At 44.6% G+C, this 25,208-nt stretch overlaps 1 protein-coding gene across 17 annotated transcripts in view; it reads left to right on the top strand.

Moving 5' to 3' along the window:
* The window catches only part of ARMH3 (armadillo like helical domain containing 3), a 222,162-nt gene extending 197,898 nt beyond the window's left edge, over positions 1-24,264 (top strand). For 16 of the 17 annotated variants that reach the window (XR_012418158.1, XM_074002571.1, XM_074002569.1 and 13 more), the window contains 2 exons: positions 19,895-20,011; positions 22,187-24,264. Coding sequence is in view for 16 of the 17 variants with exons in the window: in XM_074002571.1 (XP_073858672.1) it covers positions 19,895-20,011; positions 22,187-22,279 (210 nt within the window). In the remaining variant the exon portion in view is untranslated. Of the gene's footprint in view, positions 1-10,865; positions 10,950-19,894; positions 20,012-22,186 lie in introns of those variants that run through there. The other variant, XM_065521319.2, reaches the window with a different exon arrangement.
* Positions 24,265-25,208: the final 944 nt, after the last annotated feature.

Genomic DNA, 25,208 nt, shown 5'->3' with positions numbered 1-25,208 from the left:
GTGGCCAAGGGCATTGTACAGTATCAAACGAACTTTAAAAGGCAGTTCCTTAACTGGCAAGGTACTTTGTGATTTCAGAGAAAAAGAATCAGTGGAACCAATCCAGTAAAAGGGTTTTTGTTGTCCAGGCCTCCTTGTCATATAACAAGAAGACTAGCAGAAGACTAGCAAGATAAAAACTGGTGTTTTTCTTTTCCCTTCAAGACTCAGGCCTTTAAGGTTTATAGATAAGGGCACTCCTCATCATAAACCCAGTTGCATTTGCACAAAGCAGGGTTACTGTTCCTGCCTTAAATCCTGGTGGTCAGTTTCCTTCCTTACTAATAAATGTCCTTTGCAGAAATTTTTTTCAGAATAGGGTACTTTTGTCTACAGTGATTTTCTTTGTTCGTTCTGTTTGTTTGTTTTTACAGATAGAGACAGGGTCTTGCTATCTCAGTGATTTTCTTAATGGTGTCTAGAAATTTGTCTGTTGCCTCTTGGTCGGCAGAGGCTGCTTCTCCTGTTATCTTAACATTTTTAAAGCCAAATTTGTTTCAAAATTATCAAACCATCCTTTGCTGATATTAAGTTCCCCAGCTTTAAATTCTTCACCTTCCTATTGCTTTAAGTTGCCATATAATGACTTCACTTTTTCTGTAATCACATTAGAGTCTATAGGTATGCCTTTCTTACAGCAATCCTGCATCCACATAAAAGCTGCATCTTCAATACAAAATAAAAAGGTATTTTGCAAAAAATGCAAGATTTTCATGCCCACTGACATAGCTGCAGGAATGGCTTCACAAATTTCCTTTCCTTTTCTTTCTTTCTTTCTTTTTTTTTTTTTTTACAATTATCCTTACACTAGATTCATTTTTCTTGAAATGGCAAGTGACTGCAGCTGCAGACCTCAGTCTGTGGTACGTATCAAGCAATTCAACCTCTTCTTGTAATGCCGTGACTCCTCTCTGCTTCTTGGGAGCGCTTTCAGCATCTCTCATGGCACTTTGTGTGGGTTCCATGGAGTTGTTCAAGTTTTACACTATTGCACTAAATACCATGAAAAATATATGAGAACTGTGAAAGATCTTTTTGTTTTTTTGTTTTTTCCTGAGATGGAGTTTCACTCTTCCTGTCCAGGCTGGAATGCAATGGTGCAATCCCAGCTCTCTGCAACCTCCACCTCCTGGGTTCAAGTGATTCTCCTGCCTCAGCCTCCTAAGTAGCTGAAATTACAGGCAAGTGCCACCACGCCTGGCTAATTTCTATATTTTTAGTAGAGATGGGGTTTCGCCATGTTGGCTAGGCTGGTCTCGAACTCCTGACCTCAGGTGATCTGCCTGCCTCATCGTCCTAAAGTGCTGGGATTACAGGCGTGAGCCACTGCACCCAACTGAGAGATCACTTTTTACTGCAATACACAATTTATTGGAGAGAGGAACTACTCATGTGGAGATTATTAGCGTCAGAGGGCATTTTAAGTGGATACTCACAGTTGAGCTCACCACAATAGCAACAGGAGATGGCTATGAAAATATTACAGTTGGCCAGGTGCAGTGGCTCATGCCTGTAATCCCAGCACTTTGGGAGGCCGAGGCAGGCAGATCACCTGAGGTCAGGAGTTCAAGACCAGCTTGGCCAACATGGGGAAACCCCATCTCTGTGAAAATTAGCCGGGAGTGATGGTTCATGCCTGTAATCCCAGCTACTCAGGAGGCTGAGGCAGGAGAATCGCTTGAACCTGGGATGCGGAGGCTGCAGTGAGCCAAGATCATGCCACTGCACTCTACCCTGGGCAACAGAGTGAGACTCTGTCTCAAAAAAGAAAAAAAAAAATTACAGTAGTATAGTAGGTACTACAGTTGATTTTATACAGTTATAATTTAATACTGCCTCTTTATATTTGCTTGTATTTCCCTCAGCTGCAAATGATGCCATGTATGGTGTGTGTGTGCATGAGTTTTGGTAAATTTTAACTTTTTATAATAGATTTGTATATATTTTATGGTAGTAAATGATAAAATATAGTCTCTATGTATATCTTACATTAAGTATGACATACTTAATGTTTTCTTCCTTTTTTTTTTTTTTTTTTTGAGACGGAGTCTCGCACTGTCGCCCAGGCTGGAGTGCAGTGGTGCAATCTCGGCTCACTGCAAGCTCCACCTCCTGAGTTCATGCCATTCTGCTGCCTCAGCCTCTCAAGTAGCTGGGATTACAGGTGCCTGCCACCACGCCCGGCTAATTTTTTGTATTTTAAATAGAGACGAGGTTTCACTGTGTTAGCCAGGATGGTCTCCATCTCCTGACCTCCTGACCTCCTGACCTGATCCGCCTGCCTTGGCCTCCCAAAGGTTTAATTTAATTTGATTTTTTTTTTTTTTTTTTTTTTGAGCTGCATCAGGGCTTTTAATTGAGAGTTTGTAAAGTCCTGATTTTTTTTTTTTTTAAGTTTAGGGTACATGTGCACAACGTGCAGGTTTGTTAAATATGTATACATGTGCCATGTTGGTGTGCTGCACCTATTAACTCATCATTTACATTAGGTATTTCTCCTAATGCTATGCCTTCCCCCTCCCCCCACCCCACAACAGACCCTGGGGTATGATGTTTCCCACCCTGTGTCCAGGTGATCTCATTGTTCAATTCCCACCTATGATTGAGAATATGCAGTGTTTGGTTTTCTGTCCTTGAGATAGTTTGCTCAGAATGATGGTTTCCAGCTTCATCCATGTCCCTACAAAGGACATGAACTCATCCTTTTTTGTGGCTGCATAGTATTCCATAGTGTATATGTGCCACATTTTCTTAATCCAGTCTATCATTGATGGACATTTGGGTTGGTTCCATATCTTTGCTATTGTGAATAGTGCCACAATAAACATATGTGTGCATGTGTCTTTATAGTAGCATGATTGATAATCTTTTGGGTATATACCCAGTAATGGGATCAGTGGGTCAAATGGTATTTCTAGTTCTAGATCCTTGAGGAATCGCCACACTGTCTTCCACAATGGTTGAATTAGTATACACTCCCACCAACAGTGTAAAAGTGTTCCTATTTCTCCACATCCTCTCCAGCATCTGTTGTTCCCTGACTTTTTCATGATCACCATTCTAACTGGTATGAGATGGTATCTCACTGTGGTTTTGATTTGCATTTCTCTGATGGCCAGTGATGATGAACATTTTTTCATGTGTCTGTTGATTGCATAAATGTCTTCTTTTGAGAATTGTCTGTTTTGTTTGTTTTTGTTTTTGTTTTGTTATGTTTGAGACGGAGTCTTGCTCTGTCGCCCAGGTTGGAGTACAGTGGCACGATCTTGGCTCACTGTAACCTCTGCCTCCTGGGTTCAAGCGATTCTCCTGCCTCAGCCTCCTGGGCAGCTGGGACTATAGGCATGTGCCACCACACCCAGCGAATTTTTGTATTTTTAGTAGAGACGGGGTTTCACCATATTGGCCAGGCGAGTCTCGAACTCCTGACCTTGTAATCCAACCTCCTTGGCGGCCCAAAGTGCTGCAATTACAGGTGTGAGCCACTGTGCCTGGCCTTAATTTTGTTTTATTTTTTAAGAGATGGAGTCTCACTGTGTTGCCCAGGCTGGTCTTGAACACCTGGGCTCAAGCAATCCTCTCACCTTGGCCTCCGAAAGTGCTGGGATTTACAGGCATGAGCCACCATGCCAACCAGTTTTTTCAAAATTTCTAAGCTACACAATTTGCAAGATTTTTCAAATTGTTCCAAATCTTCAAAAACCTTTCTAATATATATGTATATTTTTAAATTTGCGGATAAGTGGACCCACATAGTTCAAACCCATATTGTTTAGGGTTACCTGTTTGTTCTATTAGTTACCGAAAGTAGTATGGAAACCTTCAACTTGTAACTATAGCTTTTTCTGTTTCTTCTTTAGCCTATCAATTTTGTTTCATTCAAAGTTTTGAAACTGCATATATGTATGGGTTTATTATGTCTTCATAATGAATAGACCTCTTTATCATTACGAAATTTTGCTCTATATTCCTGATACTATTTCTTGTTTTTAAGTCTCCTTTGTCAGATATTAATATAGCAATTCAACTTTCTTCTATCATTTTACTTTCAACCTGTGTCTTTATATTTTAGGTAGATTATTGTTGCCCAGGCTGGAGTCCAATGGCGTGATCTTGACTCACTGCAACCTCCACCTCCTGGGTTCAAGCTATTCTCCTGCCTCAGCCTCCCAAGTAGCTGGGATTGGATTACATGCATGCCCCACCATGCCAGGCTAATTTTGTATTTTTAGTAGAGATGGGGGTTTCTCCTTGTTGGTCAGGCTGGTCTCGAACTCCTGACCTCAGGTGATCCACCCACCTCTGCCTCCCAAAGTGCTGGGATTACAGGCATGAGCCACCGTACCTGGTTTAAGTAGGTTTATTTTAGGCAACCTGTATAATTGGCTCTTGATTTTATATCCAATCTGAAAGTCTCTGCCTTTTAATTGGAGTATTACATTTAACTTATTTATGTATATAACTGAATTAAAAACTACCATCTTGCTTTCCCCCCATTTTTCCCATCCACTTATTGTTCTTTTTTTTTTTTTTCTTTTTCTGCCCTCTTTTGGTTTTACTGAGGGTTTTTTTTTTTTTTTATGATTTCATTTTATATCTGCTATTGACATTTTAGCTATCTGTTTTTGTTTTCTTTTTCTCATGGTTGCTATAAGGCTTACAGTATATCTTTAACTTATCACAGTGTACCTTCATGTTATTTATTTTTTTTAGATGGAATGTCACTTTGTTGCCAGGTCTGGAGTACAGTGGTACGATCTTGGCTCACTACGTCTCCCTCTTGGGATCAAGCAGTTCTCCTGCTTCAGTCTCCCCAGTAGCTGTGATTACAGGCATGTGCCACGACGGCCAGCTATTTTGTATTTTCAGTAGAGAGAGGGATTCACCATGTTGGCCAGGCTGGTCTCGAACTTCTGACCTCAAGTGATCTGCCTGTCTCGGCCTTCAAAAATGCTGGGATTGCAGGTGTGAGCCACTGCACCCAGCCATAGTGCACCCTCAAAATAATGTTATATTATTTCACGTTACATGTGAAAACCTTGTAATAGTGTATTTCCATTTGCCCTATTCTTTCATTGGTACTATTGTTGTCATACATTTTTCTTCTAGGGTTGTTTTAATTTCACAGTACATTATTGTTATTTTTTGCTTCAAAGAGTCAGTTATCTTATTACTCATTTTTAAATTTGTGTAAAAATAATTTCTGTTTACCCATGTATTTACTATTTCTAATGCTCTTTATTGTTATTTATAGTTATAGGTGATATAAGCTTCCTTCTGCCAAAGAACATCTTTTTTTTTTTTTTTTTTTTTTTGAGACGGAGTCTCACTCTGTTGCCCAGGCTAGAGTGCAGTGGCACGATCTTGGCTCACTGCAAGCTCCGCCTCTTGGGTTCACGCCATTCTTCTGCCTCAGCCTCCTGAGGAGCTGGGACTACAGGTGCCCACCATCACAGTGGGCTAATTTTTTTTTTTGAGTAGGGATGGGGTTTTGCTGTGTTAGCCAGGATGGTCTCGATCTCCTGACCTCGTGATCTGCCTGCCTCAGCCTCCCAACGTGCTGGGATTACAGGTGTGAGCCACTGCGCCCGGCGTTTTTTTTTTTTTTTTTTTTTTTTTTTGAGACAGAGTCTTGCTCTGTTGCCTAGCCTGGAGTGCAGTGGCGCGATCTTCACTCACTGCAACCTCCGCCTCCTGGCTTTAAGCAATTCTTCTGCCTCAGCCTCTCAAGTAGCTAGGATTACAGGCATGTGCCGCTACGCCTGGCTAATTTTTGTATTTGAGTAGAGACGGGGTTTCACCATGTTGGCCAGGCTGGTCTCCAACTCCTGACCTTGTGATCCGCCCACCTCAGCCTTGCAGAGTGGTGGGATTAGAGGTGTGAACCACTGCGCCCAGTCAAGAACATCTTTTAATATCTCTTGTAGTACAGGACTTTCAGCAACACATTCTCTCAGATTGTTTGAAAAGGTCTTTATTTTACTCTCATTTCTGAATGATGTTTTTGCTGGTTGTAGGATTCTAAGTTAACTATTTTTTTTCCTGTCAGCACAGATATTATTATTACATTGTCTTCTGGCTTACATACTTTCTGGCAAGAAATGTGAATTCTTATTTTTGTTCCTCTGTACATAATGTGTCTTTTTTTCTCTAGCTGCTTTTACTATTCTTCCTTTAACACTAATTTTATTATGATGTGCCTTATATCTACCATTTTTCTCTTTATTATGTTAATGGGTCTTTAAAATAATTGCTCTTTAAATGTCCTTGTTGCTAACTTCATCATCTCCCTCATTTCTGGGTCTATTTCTATTGACTGCTGTTTCTCTTGGTTATAGGTCACATTTTTCTGCTTCTTGATATGTCTGGTGATTTTTATTGAATTTAAGTGCTAGATTTTGTTGTCTTTCTTTAAATTATATTGGACTGTATTCAGGAAGGCAGATAAAATATTTATGGAGTAGTACAATCCTTCTGGCACATCTTTGAAGTCTTCATTTGGGTAAGTTTAAAGTAGCCTTTACTCTAGGGCTAGTTTAGTGCCACTGCTAAGGTGTAACTATTCTGGCATCTTGTTTGAATGCCCTAGGTATTCAACAAGTACTCTTCATTCTGGTTAGTCAAAATTCAAACATCTCCCAGCCCTCTGTGAACTCTGAGAATTGTTCAGCTTACAAATTCTCAGTTAATTTTTGTCTGACCTAGTTGAGTAAGACCCAACATATGCAATCCATATTATTAATATTTAAGAAGAAATTCAGTAGAAACACTTTGAAAATTTCTGAAGCTCCTTCTCAGCCTATCTCCCTTCTTTTTGATAATCTGCCTCCGGAAACAACTATATGTCTCCTTAGCTCGGCAGGACCTTAAAGTTCTCCTTGTTTTCCTTCTCTTAGGATTCCTGTCCTGCATTGCCTGTTATCCAGTATCTGACAAGAATTGTTTCCCAGTTCTCAGTTACTCTATCAAGTGGAAGTTCTGAACTACTTTAAAATACTGCATACCCTGAGTTGCCCAACTGAATTTTTTGAATTTCACATATTTTTCAGAGAACCTTCCCTTACATTAACTATTCATATATACATATATATAAAATCTCTGCCTACCTCATTCTCGTTCTTCCCTCCTCTTTTTCTCAGTTACTACAGAAGGAAGTCTCAAATGGATATTGGAAATGGTATATATAGTTAACATTTTTATGTCCTTTTTAAGATAATTTACTAAAACGTTTCTGATATTCCCTTTCCCCATTTTTTTTCCATCTATTCTTGGGTCCAAGTGCTAGCCTTAACTAACATTGATCATTTACAAAGGCTCAGCCTTCATGTCTCTCAACAGTAAGGAGAGTTTGAACCTGAAGCTTTTGGGTCTCTAATATTTTATCCTTTTAACTGTCTGCTTGGTCACTGTGTCTCTTTGAGACCCTCCATCTGCCCATGGACGAGAAGGGTAAGCCGATAGCATTTAAAGGAATTTAAGAGTCTCCTCTGGGTACTAGTTAGCATCGGAGCTCATGAATCTAATTGTTTTCCTTGTTGTCTGAGATACAACTCTTTTGGTTGCTATATGCAAACAAGTGCTAAAAATGGCTCAGCAACTCCTTGAACCTGGCTGCTCAAAGATCACTATGTTTGTCTGCTTAGATTGTTTTGGACAGTTATCTAATAAGTACACTGCACAGTGGAGCTGAATTTATGCAGTTGGAATCCATTGCTACATTGAACACACCTCAGAAGGACATTTCAGAGTGGATCAAATGTAATTTCCGAGAAACCATAGCTATAGCTATAGCTTGTATATTTTGAGAGTAAAGTGACATCCTCTCCCATTCATTTCATCTTTTGTACAGGATTTATTTTTTTCAGTGTCAGGTCTGAGCCTTGAAGAAACTGCCTTTCAGGTGATTGCCCTGATGGAGTCTAGGCTGTCAGTGTCAGTCACAGATGTGTCCAAGCTAATGGTTGGTCCTTCCTGCAGCTGCTGTCTCAGGGGTCCTGCTACACTAGTGTAGAATTTTGCGCTCAGAATTAGCTACCACAGTAATGTAAAGAGGAAGAGGTGGTAAACAAAAGAGAAGAGGCCGGGCGTGATGGCTCACGCCTATAATCCCAGCACTTTGGGAGGCCAAGACAGGCGGATCACGAGGTCAGGAGATTGAGACCATCCTGGCTAACGTGGTAAAACCCTGTCTCTACTCTAAATACAAAAAATTGGCTGCGTGTGGTGGCGGGTGCCTGTAGTCCCAGCTGCTCGGGAGGCTGAGGCAGGAGAATGGCTTGAACCCAGGAGGCGGAGCTTTCAGTGAGCCGAGAGTGCGCCACTGCACTCCAGCCTGGGTGACAGAGCGAGACTCCGTCTCAAAAAAAAAAGAAAGAAAGAAAAAGATAACAAGCCTTGGGTTCCTTATTTTCCCAGTCTTAGAAGGTGTGACACTATCTCAATCTAGCTACCCATTCACTGATCAGTTAAGCAGCTGACTCCAAACCATACTTAGTGTTACTGGCTCAACCCTCTATGTCCTTACATCTGTGGGTGTGCCTGTTGATGGATGCATGTTAGCTCCATAAAGGCAAGACTTGGCTCTGAGGGCTTTCGAAGCCTGTCAAAGAGTGCTGAGAACAGTGCTGAAGGTACATCAGGATCTAACTCTAATCTTACCATGTGACCTTGATGAGGGATTCCTTTTTTTTTTGGTTGGGCCTGTGTTACTAAATTAGTTTGCAAACATGTTGACTGTTCGTTGTTTCTTAGGACTCTGTTAGACATTATGAAAATCCATCACACTGAGCCTTCTTCAGAGTGCTGGGCATCTAGCTATGAGAGATTTCAGAGAGGAAATCAGTAGTAATGGCATGTTGTTTTTCTAGAAGAGGGCCTGCCACTCTGCCTGCGTCCACCTGCTAATGCATGAACCCTAAAGCAGTATATTTTTTCCTCCACAGGAAATCCCTCGTTGGGAAACCTGTAGAATGCAAATATCTTCCAGAAAGGGTGGGGACAGCTGAGAGGAATTTTCTTATTTATGGATGGGATTGAAAGGGAAGCTATGGAAATAGGTCACTTCTCCCAATTTCAGGCCCTAAAAAATAGTTATTCATAGGGTCATATCAAGGCAAAGAAAATAATAGTAACAGCTACAGTTCTTAAGTGCTTTCTGTGTGCCATGCACAGAAAGCTTTCAATACATTGTCTTATTTAGTCCTCAGAACCAGCTATATATGATGAAGTTATTAGTATTCCAACTTTAAAGATGAACAAACAGGCTTACCCAGCTCCACCCTGCTGCTAACTGGTGAAGATAGGATATGAGTCCAGGCAGGCTAACTCTAGAGCCATACTCTTAACCACTATGCCATCTTGATTATCACTAGCTACTAATTGGAACTTTTCAGCACCCAGGTGCAACTAGACCCAACAGTGACCTGCCAAGATCTTTACTTAGAGAACATCTTGGCAGTGCTGTGCTTCTTGTTTAGCTTTAATTAATCTTGAATTTGGAAGAATATGGATTTTAGGGAAAGAAGAATTGGCTTTTGCTTCTCCCTCATCAGAATCCCTCTTCTAAGCTGTCCAGCATCTGACTACACTTAACATAATTGTTAGAATGCCGTTGAGAGGCTCTGCTTAGGCTGGTTAAATTGCAAGGTTAGGGACAGACCTTTATTGCTTCTGGGTGAAAAGAGGGCTATTCCTCATTAGGAGACACATAACCAGTTCTGGGAAAGGCCTGGTTTTAGGAAAATAGAGGGAGAATGGGAGGCTAAATTTAGTCCTTTCAGAGGAAATAAATGATAAGACCTTCCATTTCTCTTTCAGTCTCTTGCCCAAGTTTATAGAGCATTTTAGACCCAATAACAAATCCAGAGAAGAGAACTAGGCAATGCCCTGAGTAGGTCATTCTCAATTTTGTAGGAAAAGTTGTCTTCCTTTGAGTTTGAGGAAATTTGCTGGGTATTATAAAGAAGATGACTTCAGCCTTTCTGGCTGACAAATGGTATGTTTGACTTGTGATATTGCCTCTCCATGGATGGTGAGAGGGAGATTTCATTGTGTGTTTACCATTAAAAACTGCCTGCAGCTTCTTGGACCTTCCTCTCCCCTCTAGCAGTCGATTTGCCAGTGACCAGTGTTGAAGGCCCAAGGTATGCTGAGCACTTTTTTTTTTTTTTTTTGAAGTGGAGTCTCACTCTGTCGCCAGTCATGATCTTGGCTCACTGCAACCTCACTGAACCTCCTGGGTTCAAGCGATTCCCCTGCCTCAGCCTCCCAAGTAGCTGGGATTACAGGCACATGCCACCACTCCTGGCAGATTTTTGTATTTTTAGTAGAGATGGCATTTCACTATGTTGGCCAGACTGGTTTTGAACTCCTGACCTCAAGTGATCTGCCCGCCTCGGCCTTCCAAAGTACTTGCATTACAGGTATGAGCCACTGCACCCAGCCCAGCACTATTTCTTTTAAGGATAAGACAATTATGCTAGGACTAGGAGGTCAGAAAGGTCAGAGCAGTGAACAGTTTAGAAAGGTGGCTTGGGGAGCAAACCTGATTATTCAGTCCTTCTTTTTTTTTTTTTCTGTGTACCTGCTTTGTGGTCCAGACTTCTTGCTTCTTGATTCTGTGGGCACCAGGATAGATGTGTCCAAAATCCTGAAACATCATGAGGAATAAACTCCATTACCCAACTTGCCATGGAACAAACTCATTATTTCTCCATTATCAGCTTGCAGAATAAGTAGTGCCTACCCAGCCCCCTCCACATTATGGGAAAGAGAAGCAAGGGCAGTGTCTGGACTTAGCCTGGTGATGCTCTTGTTTGTATTTTCAGAGACTGATGACTCAGGCTGTCCTTTCCTGCTTTGTGGAAGAAATGGGTTCAAAAAATCATATTCTCTAGTGAGTAAACAGCTAAAGTAGAATCAAGAATCCAGTGGGACAGATGGATGGAAATTATTATGAAAATCCTATAAAAAACCTTTTTATCTTTTTTTCCTCCTGATTCCATTTTAACTCCTTTATCTGTTTCAAGTCACCCAGAGATTAATTTTTTTATGATTAGGAGTTAGGGTTAAAGCAGAACTGCATGGAAGTGGAACAGAATGATGACAGTCTCTTTGGGAAAATGGAAGATTAGCCTTGAGATAGGAGCATTCATTGTAGAAGGAATTTATTGAATCTTTTGACACTCTACCCCGAGCCTGAAGACCACAGGATGGCAGAGGCCTGAAAAGCCCAATTAAAGATCAAAGACCTTTGAATTTCAAGCTTTCATCTAAAATGAGTATGGAGTAATCAAAATAGCAGCCAAAATCAGATATTGCTGATAATGAGTTTGGAGTGGTCTATAAAATTTTGTTGGTTTACACCAACTATCAACAGGGTTAAGCGGGGTGTTCAACTGCTAGTATTGAAAATTGTCAAACCCTGGAGCCCTAAGGAGCTGGGCAGTAAACAGCTAACGTGAGTAAACGGCTATCATTAAAGCTCAAACAGCAAATCAAGGCTTCACCAGGTTACTTTCTTAGCTCTCCACAAATCGTACTTCCAAACTTCTTAGGAGAAGCAAGTTTGAATTCCTCGAATCTTTGGTCTCTGAAGACCCAAGTTTAGCCTGTAAACTCAAGAATGTGCCCCAGGTTAGACCAGCCTGCTAGTATAGGAAGAGCACTGGATTGAGAGAAAATTCTGGTATATAATCCCAGTTTTATGACTTTGGGCGATTTCCAATCTTTCTGGACATTTATTTCTTCCTCTGTGAAATGAGGGCCATGAACTAGGTAAGTGATTTCAAAGGCTCCTCCCAGAACTATTATTTTTTCTTTATATATGTTTATATATAATATATAAATATTTTATATAATTTATTTTATATAAATATATACAAATATATGCATGTTTTTTCACACCTGTGTATATATATTTATATATAATATATAAATATATTTTATATAATTTATATAAATATATTTTATATAATTTATTTTATATAAATATATACAAATATATGCATATATTTTTTCACACCTGTGATTCCAGTACTTTGGGAGGCTGAGGTGGAAGAATCACTTGAGCCCAGAAGGTCAAGGGTGCAGTAAGCTGTTATTAAGCCACTGTACCCCAGCCTGGATGACAGTGAGATCTTGTCTCAAAAAAATAATAAAACATAGGCCATCATCCAGGGCCTGGTCTTGAACTCCTGACCTCAAACGATCCTCCCACCTTGGCCTCCCAAAGTGCTGGGATTATAGGTGTGAGCCACTGTACCTGATCCAGAACTATTATTTCTATGGTTTTGTCCATGTAGTAGCACTTGGCCAAAAAGAGGTATGATAACCGGGCGTGGTGGCTCACGCCTGTATCCCAGCAATTTGGTAGGCCGAGGCAGGCAGATCGCCTGAGGTCAGGAGTTCAAGACCAATGTGACCAACATGGTAAAACCCTGTCTCTACTAAAAGTACAAAAATTAGCCAGGAGTGGTGGCGGGCACCCGTAATCCCAGCTACTTGGGAGGCTGAGGCAGGAGAATCACTTGAACCCAGGAGGTGGAGGTTACAGTGAGCTGCGATCATGCCAGCCAGGGTGACAGAGCGAGACTTCGTCTCAAAGGAAAAAAAAAGGTATGATTTTTTTTTTTTTTTTTTTTTTTGAGACGGAGTCTCACGCTGTTGCCCAGGCTGGAGTGCAGTGGCGCGATCTCGGCTCACTGCAAGCTCCGCCTCCCGGGTTCCCGCCATTCTCCTGCCTCAGCCTCCTGAGTAGCTGGGACTACAGGCGCCCGCCACCGCGCCCGGCTAATTTTTGTATTTTTTTTAGTAGAGACGGGGTTTCACTGTGGTCTTGATCTCCTGACCTTGTGATCCGCCCGCCTCGGCCTCCCAAAGTGCTGGGATTACAGGCTTGAGCCACCGCGCCCGGCCAAAAAGGTATGATTTTCCTTATCGCTATCCTCAGATGCTAGGAATAACTCCAGGCCCTCCTGGCTACCATGTAACAAGCTGATTCATCTTATTCGAATACATCAGACACTTTTTCTTTTTTCCCCTCCCTCACATCAGATACTTCCATTTTTCCATTTTCATTGTTTCTATTTGTTTCCATCTCAACAGCCTTCATCCATTTGGCACCTTCTATTTGCTAGGCCCTATCATTTATTTTTTATATTTATTTTGTATACTATCTCTAATCTTCATAATGTTATAAGACGATAGTATTATGACCACTTCACCATTAAGGAAACTAAAACCCAGGTCAAAGTCATATAACTAGTAAATGATGGTTCAAAATTTGAACCTAGGTTTCTGATTTTGTAGCCTCTTTATTCCCCACTACCATCCTGTTAGGTTCCTGGTTTATTTTCTATTCTGTAAGAAGTCTCTGTAAGCTTCTCTGTTAGTATCTTGTGGTCTCAGCCTCATCTGGCAGCCTGGCCCCTAGGAAAGACCATACATGTTGCCCCGGTTGGGAGAGGGCTGGTGGCAGCTTCCCATGTTTTCCCCAAACAGGTTAAACTGTAAATGTCAGCTTAAATTGAGAAGAAACTAATGAACACAAGTTTGCTGCCAGGTCACATCCTATTATTTAGTCATCCTCTCACTGTTACTCTGCTGGGAATTCAGGTCAACAGAGATTCGAAACTGAGTAATTTTTCAGGCACAAGGCAAAGCCCTCTGGCATTGAGACTGAATAGCCATTGCCAGGAACTTTTCGACGTTGGCGATTCTTGTTTTGCCACTGCTATCTTCAGGGTAGAAATTATTTTGTGTTTCAAAGGCGTTGCTGAAATAAATGGAGCACAGGCTACTGAATAGTCTGTGAGGAATGCATATTATGTGTGCTAAGGTGTGTATGTGTCTGAAACCTTGTCAACAATTTTGAACTAACCTTGTGCACTAGGATCTCATCTACGTCCTGTCTTGAAGACATCCTGATCCTAATGTAGCCAACAGCCTCACAACCTGCATCATGCAAAGCCAGCCCTCTCTGTTTAGTTTTTCTTTAGTATAACCTGTGTCACTTTGCACTACCAAAGTTATCCTGGCCATTCTCTGAGTTCTGGCTGATGCCTTGCTAGTTACACTGAGAATGGTGAGGTCATTGTGAGAGGCTTGCTTTCATATTGCATAGACAATGTTAGCCTGGTGCAGTGGCTCATGCCTGTTATCCCAGCACTTTGGAAGGCTGAGGCGGGTGGATCATGAGGTCAGGAGTTTGAGACCAGCTTGGCCAAAATAGTGAAACCCCATCTCTACTAAAAATAACAAAAAAAATTAGCCGGCATGGTGGTGCGCACCTATAATCCCAGCTACTCAGGAGGCTGAGGCAGGATAATTGCTTGAACATGGGAGGCAGAGGTTGCCGTGAGCCGAGATCGCGCCTTTGCACTCCAGCCTGGGCGACAGAGTGAGACTCTGTCTCAAAAAAAAAAAAAAGAATAATAGACAATGTTGTTTTCTCTTCACCAGAATCTGCCATAGGCTGAATGAAGAAGTATGAGGCCCTAGCCCCTGGCTTATGGTTAGAACTATCTTGAGACAGCCATAACTCCAAATACTCCTTGTCACCAGAAAATCTTTCATTATAAAATTAGTAACCATTACTGACTATTGATTATGTGCCAGGCATTGTATAATCATTATCTCATGTTATCTTCACATCAGCCTTACAAGATGTAGATGCTGTTGTCTTCATTTTATAGATACTGAAAACTGAGGCTCAAAGAGATTAAGAAACTTGCATAAATTTATTTTGCTAATTAGTGGTTGACTGGGAACTAAAACGTAGGTCTCTGACCTCAATCCTATGTTCTTGATGACTTCGCTGTCCTCCCAGGCCCCTTACCTCCAGAGACTTCAGGGGCAGATGTTTAGGCCCTCCCAAACATTGCCCGCTTTGTTTTCCCCTTACTTAAGTTGAGGCAAAGTGTTTTGAGGCAAAGAAGAGGGCATGAGATCTTTGAAACTGAGTCCATTTTTGTATCCCTTGTCTTCCACTTGAACCCAGAAGATGTTCCTTTGTGGTGAGGAATCACTTATGCACATAGAATCTTTGGGACAGTTTGAAATAGGCAGGTACTTCCTGGACTGTGAAAGTAGTTACTTTTGAGTCATAGGAACTGTCTAGGTAGCTGTGTAGCCATTGGGATGACAGTGTTTCCATCAATTGTATGTTATTTAAAACTTTTATTCAGGAACTTAAAAACTTTTATTCCCATGTCATTTTAGGAAGGTGAGTTCAAGTTCCATTTTACAGAGAAAAGGGCTGAGACTCCCAGAGGCTAGATGAATTGTCTAAAGTCCCATAATAAGAGGCTAGGTGAATTGTCTGAAGTCCCATAACAAGAGTAGAACTCCAAGCTCAGTTAATTTTCTTTTCTTTTTTCTTTTCTTTCTCTTTCTTTCTTTCTTTCTTTCTTTCTTTCTTTCTTTCTTTCTTTCTTTCTTTCTTTCTTTCTTTCTTTCTTTCTTTCTTTTTCTCTTTCTCTCTTTCTTTTTCTCTTTCTTTCTCTCTCTTTCTCTTTCTCTGTTTCTTTCTTTTTCTCTTTCTCTTTCTTTCTCTCTTTCTGTCTTTCTCTCTTTCTCTTTCTTTCTGTCTCTTTCTCTCTCTTTCTTTCTGTCTCTCTCTCTCTCTCTCTCTTCTTTCTTCTTTCTTTTTGAGACAGAATCGCATTCTGTCACCCAGGCTGGAGTGCAGTGACATGATCTCGGCTCACTACAACCTCCGCCTCCCGGGTTCAAGTGATTCTCCTGCCTCAGCTTCCCAAGTAGCTGGGATTACAGGCACCTACCACTGTGCCCAGCTAATTTTTGTATTTTTAGTAGAGACAGGGTTTCACCATCTTGGTCAGGCTGGTCTCGATCTCCTAATCTCGTGATCCATCCACCTCGACCTCCCAAAGTGCTGGGATTACAGGCGTGAGCCACCGTGCCTGGCCAGCTCAGTTAACTTTCTATCAGGCTGTTGCCAAGACTCAACTCTTTGTCTCCTAAGGGTCATAGGTGGTGGTGTGAGGATTCCTTGGAGAGCATGTGACCTGTAGGTGACTTACGGGCTTTGAGGCTACCTTGAGCTGAGGTGGCTGGCATGATTCTAGGAAGCCCACAAGCCCAACAGCCGATGAAAGAAGGTAGCCTTGTGCTTGCGGGGGCGTAGACTGTTACCTGATGGATTGGAAAGGGATTTCAACCTGAGAGGGACCTTTAGAGTTGCCAGGAAGCAGATACTGTGGCTGCAAATTGTGGTGAAGCCTCAGGCCTTTAGGCAGAGGCTCTGGGAGATGGCTGTCTGCCTAAGTGTGGCCCTCACCATGTCCCAGGCCAGTGCTGAGACTCAAATGAGACATGTTCCTTAAGTCTGAAACTACAGAAAGCAAAGTCCCAGGCTAGGCAAGTACCTGCTAGTGTTCTGAAGTCTTGGATGGGTTGGGGCCCAGACCTGAGCCTAGAATATCTTTTTCCCTTGGGAGTAAAAAAAAAGTGACAAGGGCAGGAGACAGCAGAGACTAGATGAACTGACAGGCAACTTTCCTTGGGTATAAGAGGAAGAAAGGAAGTAAGCCCACAAGAAAGGGCCAGGGAAGGCCGGGCGCCGTGGCTCACGCCTGTAATCCCAGCACTTTGGGAAGCCGAGGCAGGTGGATCACCTGAGGTCAGGAGTTGGAGACCAGCCTAGCCAATATCATGAAACCCGTCTCTACTAAAAAGACAAAAAAAAAAAAAAAAAAGCTGGGCGTAGTGGTAGGTGCCTGTAATCCCAGCTACTCAGGAGGCTTAGGCAGGAGAATCGCTTGAACCTGTGACGTGGAGTCTGCAGTGAGCCGAGATTGCACCATTGCACTCCAGTCTGGGCGACAAGAGCAAGACTCTGTCTCACAAAAAGAAAAAAAAAAAGAAAGGGCCAGGGAAGGGGGAGGTGGCAACAGGCAGTGTCTGGACAAGAGGAGAGCTGAGATCACGAGCACCATAAGTCCAGCCAGGCTTCTGGTTTTCTTTTCTTTTTCTTTTTTTTTTTTTTTTTTTTGAGACAAGGTCTCACTCTGTCATCCAGGCAGGAGTACAGTGGCGCGATCTCAGATCATGGCATCCTCCACCTCCTGGGTTTCAAGCTATTATCCTGCCTCAGCTTCCCAAGTTGCTGGAATTACAGGTGTGCACCACCACTAATGTTTGTATTTTTAGTACAGACGGGGTTTCACCATGTTGGCCAAGCTAGGTCTTGAACTCCTGACTTCAGGTGATCTGCCTGCCTCGGCCCCCCAAAGTGCTGGGATTACAGGCGTGAGCCACCATGTCCGGCTGCTTCTGGTTTTCTTCCAAGGAGCTAGTAGCTCAGGGACCTTCTCTGCTCTCACCTCCCTGTAACAAACTAAACTAAACCATGCTGGCAAAAGCCAGATTTATTGGGATAGGAAGAAATCACTCTTCTAAGTGAGACCTTAGACCTTCTCCCCTGCCCTGGCAAGAAGAGAAAGTCCAGGTGATCAAAGCAGCCTTACCTGCAGCCTGAGGCTCTCAGGATGTGGTCAAAAGGTACAACCATCTCTTCACATGCAGTAACTTCTTTCGCAGAAATTGACTTTAGCATGACGTTTGTCCTTTGGCACTTGATACCCCTCAGGAAAGGCTGAGTCCAAGTTGCTGGGTCTTAAGCATAGATGAAGCTCCCCAGATTTCAGGGCATAGGAAAACATGTATTATTCTATTCTGCCTGGTTCCTAGGGGCTGATTCCATCTTAGAGGAATTTTGCCTTTTTCTGGGCTTGAGCCATTCACTTCTGAGCCAAGACCTTGGCTGCAGATATTCCAGCCACGAGTCCAGCCCACGTGCATGAGAGGACCAGATTACTTTGTGGGTGACTGCTGTTGCTGGGTACCAGTCCTCCTGCCTACAGAACTGACAAATGGAATGAGAAGTAGAGGAACCAGCCTATACTTCAGTCTATGGGACACACCAGGCAGAATGATCTTGTAGAACTGGGTGTCTGAAGGGAAGAAAGCTGAGCCAGACCTTTGCCCTAGCCGTTCCTTCCTTCCCAAACCAAACTCAGTAACTCTCCCATAGGGACACAAGCCTTCCCTGTGCTGTCCAGCCCTTCTGTCTCCTCAGGAATTTTTGGCAGCCAGAGTATTTGCTACCAAGTGAAGTCTGCCTGGCACAAATTTGGACTGGTACAGGGAGCAGTGCAGAGGCACCTTTGGGCCCCTCAGGAGCCTGTCCTCCATCCTGACTCTGGCTTATTTCGTCTTCCCAACTCCCCACCCCCTTCTATCAGAGCTGTGTGTTCATTGTCACTCACTAATTCTTCCAAGCTCCCTACTGAGCAGGGAGTGCTCCACAATGCCATAGGCTTTCCTCCAGGTCAGATCAACTTCACTCTGATGATCAGAGTGAATGATCATCCCCTCTCCTGGTCTCCCCTTTCTTCCTAGCTCACTTCTTCTGATGTGATGTGTAGTGCCTCTCCCTCAACTGCCCCTGCCTTTGATTCATGATATTATAAGCTGAAGTGACATCTGGCCTGGTTATGAACAGTCCCTTCTTTCTGTAACCACAGATATTCAAGGTTCCTGGAGTCAGTGGAAGTCTGAATCCTCCCCACATAGAAAATCAGAGAGGTGTTGTGGGAGGAAAACCCCACAGAACAAAGGCTCTAGCTTAGTCTTGAAAGTGTACCCTATACCCAAAGGCTGGGATGCCCTGAAGTTCAGTCCAGGCACTGGATAAGAAGACTGAGTTGGCACTGAGCAATGAAAACAAGTAGCAGATGGTGCTGAGGAACATCCCAAGACTGAAGAAATGTGGTTCCCAGAATGGGAGAAGGAAGGAGACATTGGCAAAGTCTTACTCAGCAACTGTGACAACCTGGCCAGGGAAAGCTTCAGGATAAGGCTGAGAGCACATTTGTGGTGTCAGGGATACTGGTAAGCTGAGATGCTTACTGTTCTATAACCTCTTCTCATGCTCTTTTACCATACTCAGAGTAAACAGACTTGGTGGCCAGGCTGGGCTGTTCAGGAAAGGCAGGGAATAGAAGAGATTAGAAAGTCGCGGTGGTTGCAGTGGCTCATGCCTGTAATCCCAGCACTTTTGGAAGTCAAGGCTGGTGGATCAACTGAGGTCAGGAGTTAGAAACCAGCTTGGCCAACATGGAGAAATCCCGTCTCTACTAAAAATACAAAAATTAGCCAGGCATGATGACACGCACCTGTAATCTCAACTACTCAGGAGGTTGAGGCATGAGAATTACTTGAACCCAGGAGGCAGAGGTTGCAGCGAGCCGAGATTGTACCACTGCACTCCAGCCTGGGCGATAAGAGTGAGGCTCTGTCTCAAAAAGAAAAAAAAAAAAAGAGAGAGAGAGATTAGAAAGTTGGCCAGGCTTGGTGGCTCACACCTGTAATCCCAGCACTTTGGGAGGCCAGCGTGGGTTGATCACCTGAGGTCAGGAGTTTGAGACCAGCCTGGCCAACATGGTGAAACCCCATCTCTCCTAAAACATATAAAAATTAGCCAGCTGTGGTGGTGTGTCCCTGTAGTCCCAGCTACTCGGGAGGCTGAGGCAGGAGAATCGCTTGAACCTGGGAGGCCGAGGTTGTAGTGAACTGAGATCACACCACTGTACTCCAGCCTGAGCGACAGAGCGAGACTCAGTCTCAAAAAAAAAAGAGAGAGAGAAAGTGGTCCCAGAAACCTGAGGCATCGTTCCCTGTAGCCAGGCTATTTTCTGGAAGATAAGTAATGAGCAAGGTTTCTTGGGGGTGTTGTCACAGACCAAACCCAAACCAGTAGATCAGCAGCGTGGAGCTAAGGGATGTGGGATTTGCATGGCCTAAGCCCTGCCTGGCTCTTGATGTCCCCCAGGTGCTGGAGGTGGTGAGAGCCAACTATGACACACTCACACTGAAGCTGCAGGACGGCCTGGACCAGTATGAGCGCTACTCAGAGCAGCACAAGGAAGCTGCCTTCTTCAAAGAGCTGGTAAGTGCCCCACCGCCTCTGCCTGTGTCTTAAGGGCCCACCCGCAGCCACTGGGTTCTACTGTGCAGATGGGCTTCTAGGGGACAACTGCGGTTTGCTAAGGGCAGATAAAACAAGACTTGAGGGGTCTGCTGGGATGGGGTATGCAACTTCTCTCCGCCACTGTACCAGGCAGTAAGAGAAGATGCTATTTGAGGTGGTGTTGCCTACTTCTCCTCTGCAGCCATGGAGACAGCCCTTGCACAGCTCCAGCTGGGCCTGGGGTTTGATGTGTGTTCCCAGGGGCAGATCTAGCTCATTATTCCTTAACCTGTCCTCAGGGCAACTAATAAGAGTAATTGATTCTTCCCCTTCTTATGGAATTACTTCTTCCCAAACTCCTAACTGGCCGCTGGTCTGAGTCCCCTCCCGATCTAGTTCTCCAGTCTCCGCTCCCTGCTTTCTAATCACTCAGCTTCCTGTAGCCCCAACCCTTGGGCACTTGGAGCCATGAGCATTTGCTGTGCCTCCTACTTAACTTCCCAGTCAGTGTCTCCACAGAGCTAGCCCTATTGATGGTCCCTTTCCTGCCCTGTACTCTGAGCTGTTCTCAAGAAAAGCTCAGCCTCCCTGCAGTCCTGTCACCCTACCAGCTTGGTTTTACACAAACATCCTGGCTGGGAACTGAGACCAGGACATGCAGGCCTCTGTACCCACTTTCCCTATCCTTAGACCTCCCTCTGCTGGGGCTGAACTTGCATCAGCTCAGCTTTTACTTACCCCATGCCAAGTGTGTGGTAAAGGCACTGCATTTTAGATCATTTGTCTTGTGCTAAACATAGCCCAACTCTGTTCCTGACATGACATTCCTCAGGATTTTGGACTTCCAAAGGGTCAGGAAGACATGTTCTGGGGTGAGTTCATTTGGAACACAGAAATCATTACTGTAAAGTGATAGCAGAGTAGAGCATTTTTATGGAATGGTTGGCAAGTCTTCAAGTTGATGTGGAGGAAGTACTGGGAGCCAGTGGTTAACAGAGAGCAATCTGTGAGGAGCTGGAGAGGGTTACAGGAGCGGTGTCTTGAGGCTCTGAGACACTCACCATGGCCTTACTCATTTCTGCTCATATTCGTTCCCCTAGCACAGGGGAGCAAAGAGGGTCTGGTCCGGTTTGGAGCTAATGAGCTCAAATTTCCTGCTGTTTGCCATGCTGCCCTTTCTTCTGCTTCCTTCCTGACGACTTCATTAAGTTTCCTATAGCATAGCAGAAATTGAAGGAAAGCTTCTGAGACTTTGGGCCCCAGGAGGACACACTGTCCTTCTCCCTCCGTTTTTGTTTCTCAGGCAACCTACACAGCTATTTCCTATGGGAAAATCTCCTTGAAGAGTCTGCCAGATTCCTCTTGGAACCCTCTCAGAGTAGGGACTTGGGCCCTCTGACCCTTTCTCTACAGGCTTTTCCCAGGCTGACCCAGGCAACACTTCGTGCAGGGTTCTGTGGGTAGAGCGTACGTGAGGTGAGCAGTGGGTACACGGCAAGGATACGCCCCAGGCTTTCCTCTCGAGTGGGCAGGCATCTTAGAAGGAGTACTATAGGAGTTAAGAATACTTGGCCCTGCTCCCAAGCTGGGACTCACTAGCAGTGTCACCTGGCCCTGGCCATTGAAATTGGCCTCCTTGGATCATACCCCTACCATCTATGCCAGAAAAGGACTGCATCTCTAAACACTCCTGCCAACCCGAAAATGTAGATAAATCCAAAGGGAGAGTGAAGAGACTAGAAACACATCTAAAGAGAGGTGGTGCTAGAGCATGAGTCCTCTGGCCTCAGTTTCTCCTCCTCCATCAGATCACTGAGCAGCCCAGTCCCCCTTCTGCATAGCCAAAGCAGGGACAGAGGCCAGCCTCAGCCCTCCTTTCTTGTCTGTGCCTGATTCTACCTCCCCGGGAGCCCAGATGTTGTTCTCACATCCTCTAGAGTTTGTTCCTATCAGCCCCTCTTCTCTCCTTCCCTGCTGTCAAGGAACTGTTTGCTCATTTGCCTGCAGGGATAATAGCTGTTAAGGGTTCATTTCCTAAGAGAGACACTTCTAGTGACCGCTGTAGCAGGCACTGTCCTCTCCCGTTTGGAACTGACTCTCTCCTGTTTTCTCTCTGGCTGTGCCCTCCCACCTTCCCCACCTACCCTTTCCCAGGTTCGATCCATTAGCACCAACGTCCGGAGAAACCTGGCCTTCCATACACTCAGCCAAGAAGTCCTGCTCAAGGAGTTCTCCACTATCTCCTGAGGCCACGCCTAACTGAGCAGCCTCTGACTGCCCTTACCCATGAGGATCATGGGCTGGAGGGGGAGTGAGGGGAGAGGGGGCTGCCCCCGAGGTTGCAGAGAAACACAGATACCAAGTTCTCTTGGTGAAGACTACACTTCAGTGGAGCTCGGGCAGCAGGGGCAAGAGGGTCAAGCCAGGGATAATCTTATTTGGGGAGGAATGGGTGGGCACAGTGGGGAGAGGCCTCCAGAAATATGGGGACTTCCAGAGTGGGCTCCCTAACAGCCCCTCACATTTCCAGTCTTGAGGTTACAAGCTGTAGCTACTGACTAATTCTCGGGAGCTGGTGAGGCAAGCCTCAGGGTAATGCCAGCACCCTGAAAGTCAGTGGCTCTGCTCGGCTTCTGAAAACAGATGAACTCTCAGATATAGCTGGAGCTACATCCTGCTTCCTTTGGGCCTGGGGCTGTGCTTGGCTTGAAATCTGTGTCCCCTGCCCCCACTGGCACTTTGTCCAGTCATCAGGACCCTTGGCTCAGATTTAGGGTAGGGTAGGAATGGGGTACCTTTTTCCTTTTTCCTTTTTTTTTTTTTTTTTTGAGATGGAGTCTCCCTCTGTCACCCAGGCTGGAGTGCAGTGGCGTGATCTCAGCCTTACTGCAGCCTTCGCTTCCTGGGTTCAAGCGATTCTCCTGCCTCAGCCTCCTGAGTAGCTGGGACTACAGGAGTGTGCGCCATGCCCAGCTAATTTTTTGTATTTTTAGTAGAGATGGGGTTTCACCATGTTACCCAGGATGGTCTCAATATCCTGAGTTCATGATCCACCCGCCTCAGCCTCCCAAAGTGCTGGGAGCCTAGATGTTCTTCTCACATCCTCTAGAGTTTGTTCCTGTCAGCCACCGTGACATGGCCACCGTGCCCGGCCAGTTTTCCTATTTTCTGAATTCAGAGTTGACTCCTCTGGGAAACTGGAGATGAGAATCTGCCCAGTGCTCTGCTGTCTGGCCACCGCCTTTTGAATTTTAGTGTTGGCACTAGGAGTACCATTATCTTTCCCCTCCTTCTGACCCATTTGATCCATCAGCACAATAGGGTCACAACCTTAACTTTTCGTTTCTAATCTCATTTACTCTGTCTTTAGGGTATGTATGAAATAAACATTGACAGGTTTTCTGGAGCCCTCAAGGTGCCTACTTTGCTGGTTCCCTTTCCAGCAGCTCCCCCGCCTCCCTAGCCCCCCCTCCTCTGGCAGCCTCTCCTGCCTCTGCTAAGCTCCCCTCCACGTGTTCCACCCCCTTACCCTGCTGTTGTTTACATCCAACCTGCCTGAGAATTTCCTCTGGGGAGGAATCTGTTCCTGTCGTGGTTTAGTGCCTGGGAGGGAGAGAACTTCCTGGGGGTAGGGTGCCCTCCATCTGAAACAGGCCAGGTGAGCATCATGCATAAGGCCTCTATTCTGTCCACTCAGATTCTGGGTGGGGCCACAGGCAAATCTGACTTTTGGGGAGTTGGCTTGTGCTTCCTCCCTTGGATAGCTTCCATGGAATCTCTATAGGCTTTCCCCACAGCTGCCTCTGAAATAGCTGCTGCTTCGAGATCCTCCCTTTTTAAAGCACTTTCTAAAGCCCTCAGGATGGCGGGAGCAAACAGCACCGGTATATTCTAGGAATAAGTGGAGGAATTCAGCAGTGAGAGCATGTCTGGGACCACCTGGGCTGCTATCCATTTAACCTAAAATCTCTTTGGGTTACTTGCCCTCCCTGGCAACCAGAGTTCTGGCTCTAACATTAAGCAGCTATGCGCTAGTTCCAGAGAATCCACTAACAGGCTGCCATGTGTAGATGTAGGTTCTTAAGAGATCACAGGCTGGGTCATCTGATCACTGAATGGATAGCTCAGCCTGGGGCATTTAGTATTTTCCCTGGTGATAAACCCCCAAAGCAGCTGGATCTGGAGCTGGTGGCAAGTTGAAATTATTAAAAATTGATTTGTGTGGGACTGTCTTTAGTGTTGCCTTTTTTTTTTTTTTTCTTAATCTCTGTTGCCCAGACTCATTCCTCAAACATAGAGGTAAGGTAATCTCCTAGGTGTTGCTCCCATCTGGCTAGGGGACCCCTACCCACCCTTGTGAACTCTCCTCCTTCCTCTGAGTCTCCTGGCCCTAGTAGAGGCCAGTTGGGTTCACAGAGCTGTAACCTCCCTTGCCCTCTGGGTAGAAGGAGGGATAAGGGAGTTAGTTCCCTTATCTCCAAACATAGTGGTATTGAGGAGGCAAGCCAACCCATTTGGCCACTTCTGGATTCCTGCCAGCCTTTCCTCCAAGTGAATAAGGATGAGTCAAGGGCATGGGGCACTAAGCAGAGGGCTCCTTGCCCTCCATTGTAAAGGCCCTTCTCTTTACCAGTTTATTCACATATACCTATTCCAAGAACTCCAAATGAGAGTGTCCGTTCTCTCCTGGAAAACAACCTCAACAGGAGCTGCCCAAGCACTTTCTATGCCCAGCTTCTATGCCAGGTCTGTGGAGGCTCCTCCACAGCCAAGGGAGATCCAATCGCAGGGCACTGCTCCTAAAGACAATCTTACCTTCAGCCACTTCTCCGCCTCTTAGGCTGGAACTCCCACCACAATTCCTGCTGGATTGATTAAATCAAGTGGTTAGAAATTAAAGCTAATTGAAGAAATTAAGTGTGCTTGAGTCACTTTAAAGTTTTTGGTCTTAACAGGTCACTCCTTCAGACCCACCAGACAAGGGCCGCTCATCCTCATAGCAAGGGGTTGGGGGGCTTTTGGGTGCGGAGCCCAGAAGCATCCTGAGGAAGGTCAGACCTGTGGAGCTCAAACATTCAGGATCCATTCCTGGGAGATGAGGGAGCCCAGCTTCTGTGCTAGCCCTGCCTTTGGAAAAGGAGCTAATCTTAAAGAAGGGGTTTCATAACAAGGGCAT

The sequence above is a fragment of the Macaca fascicularis genome, chromosome 9 (genome assembly GCF_037993035.2).
Source record: "Macaca fascicularis isolate 582-1 chromosome 9, T2T-MFA8v1.1".
NCBI lineage: Eukaryota > Metazoa > Chordata > Mammalia > Primates > Cercopithecidae > Macaca > Macaca fascicularis.
This window is presented reverse-complemented; position numbering and strand designations above follow the sequence as displayed.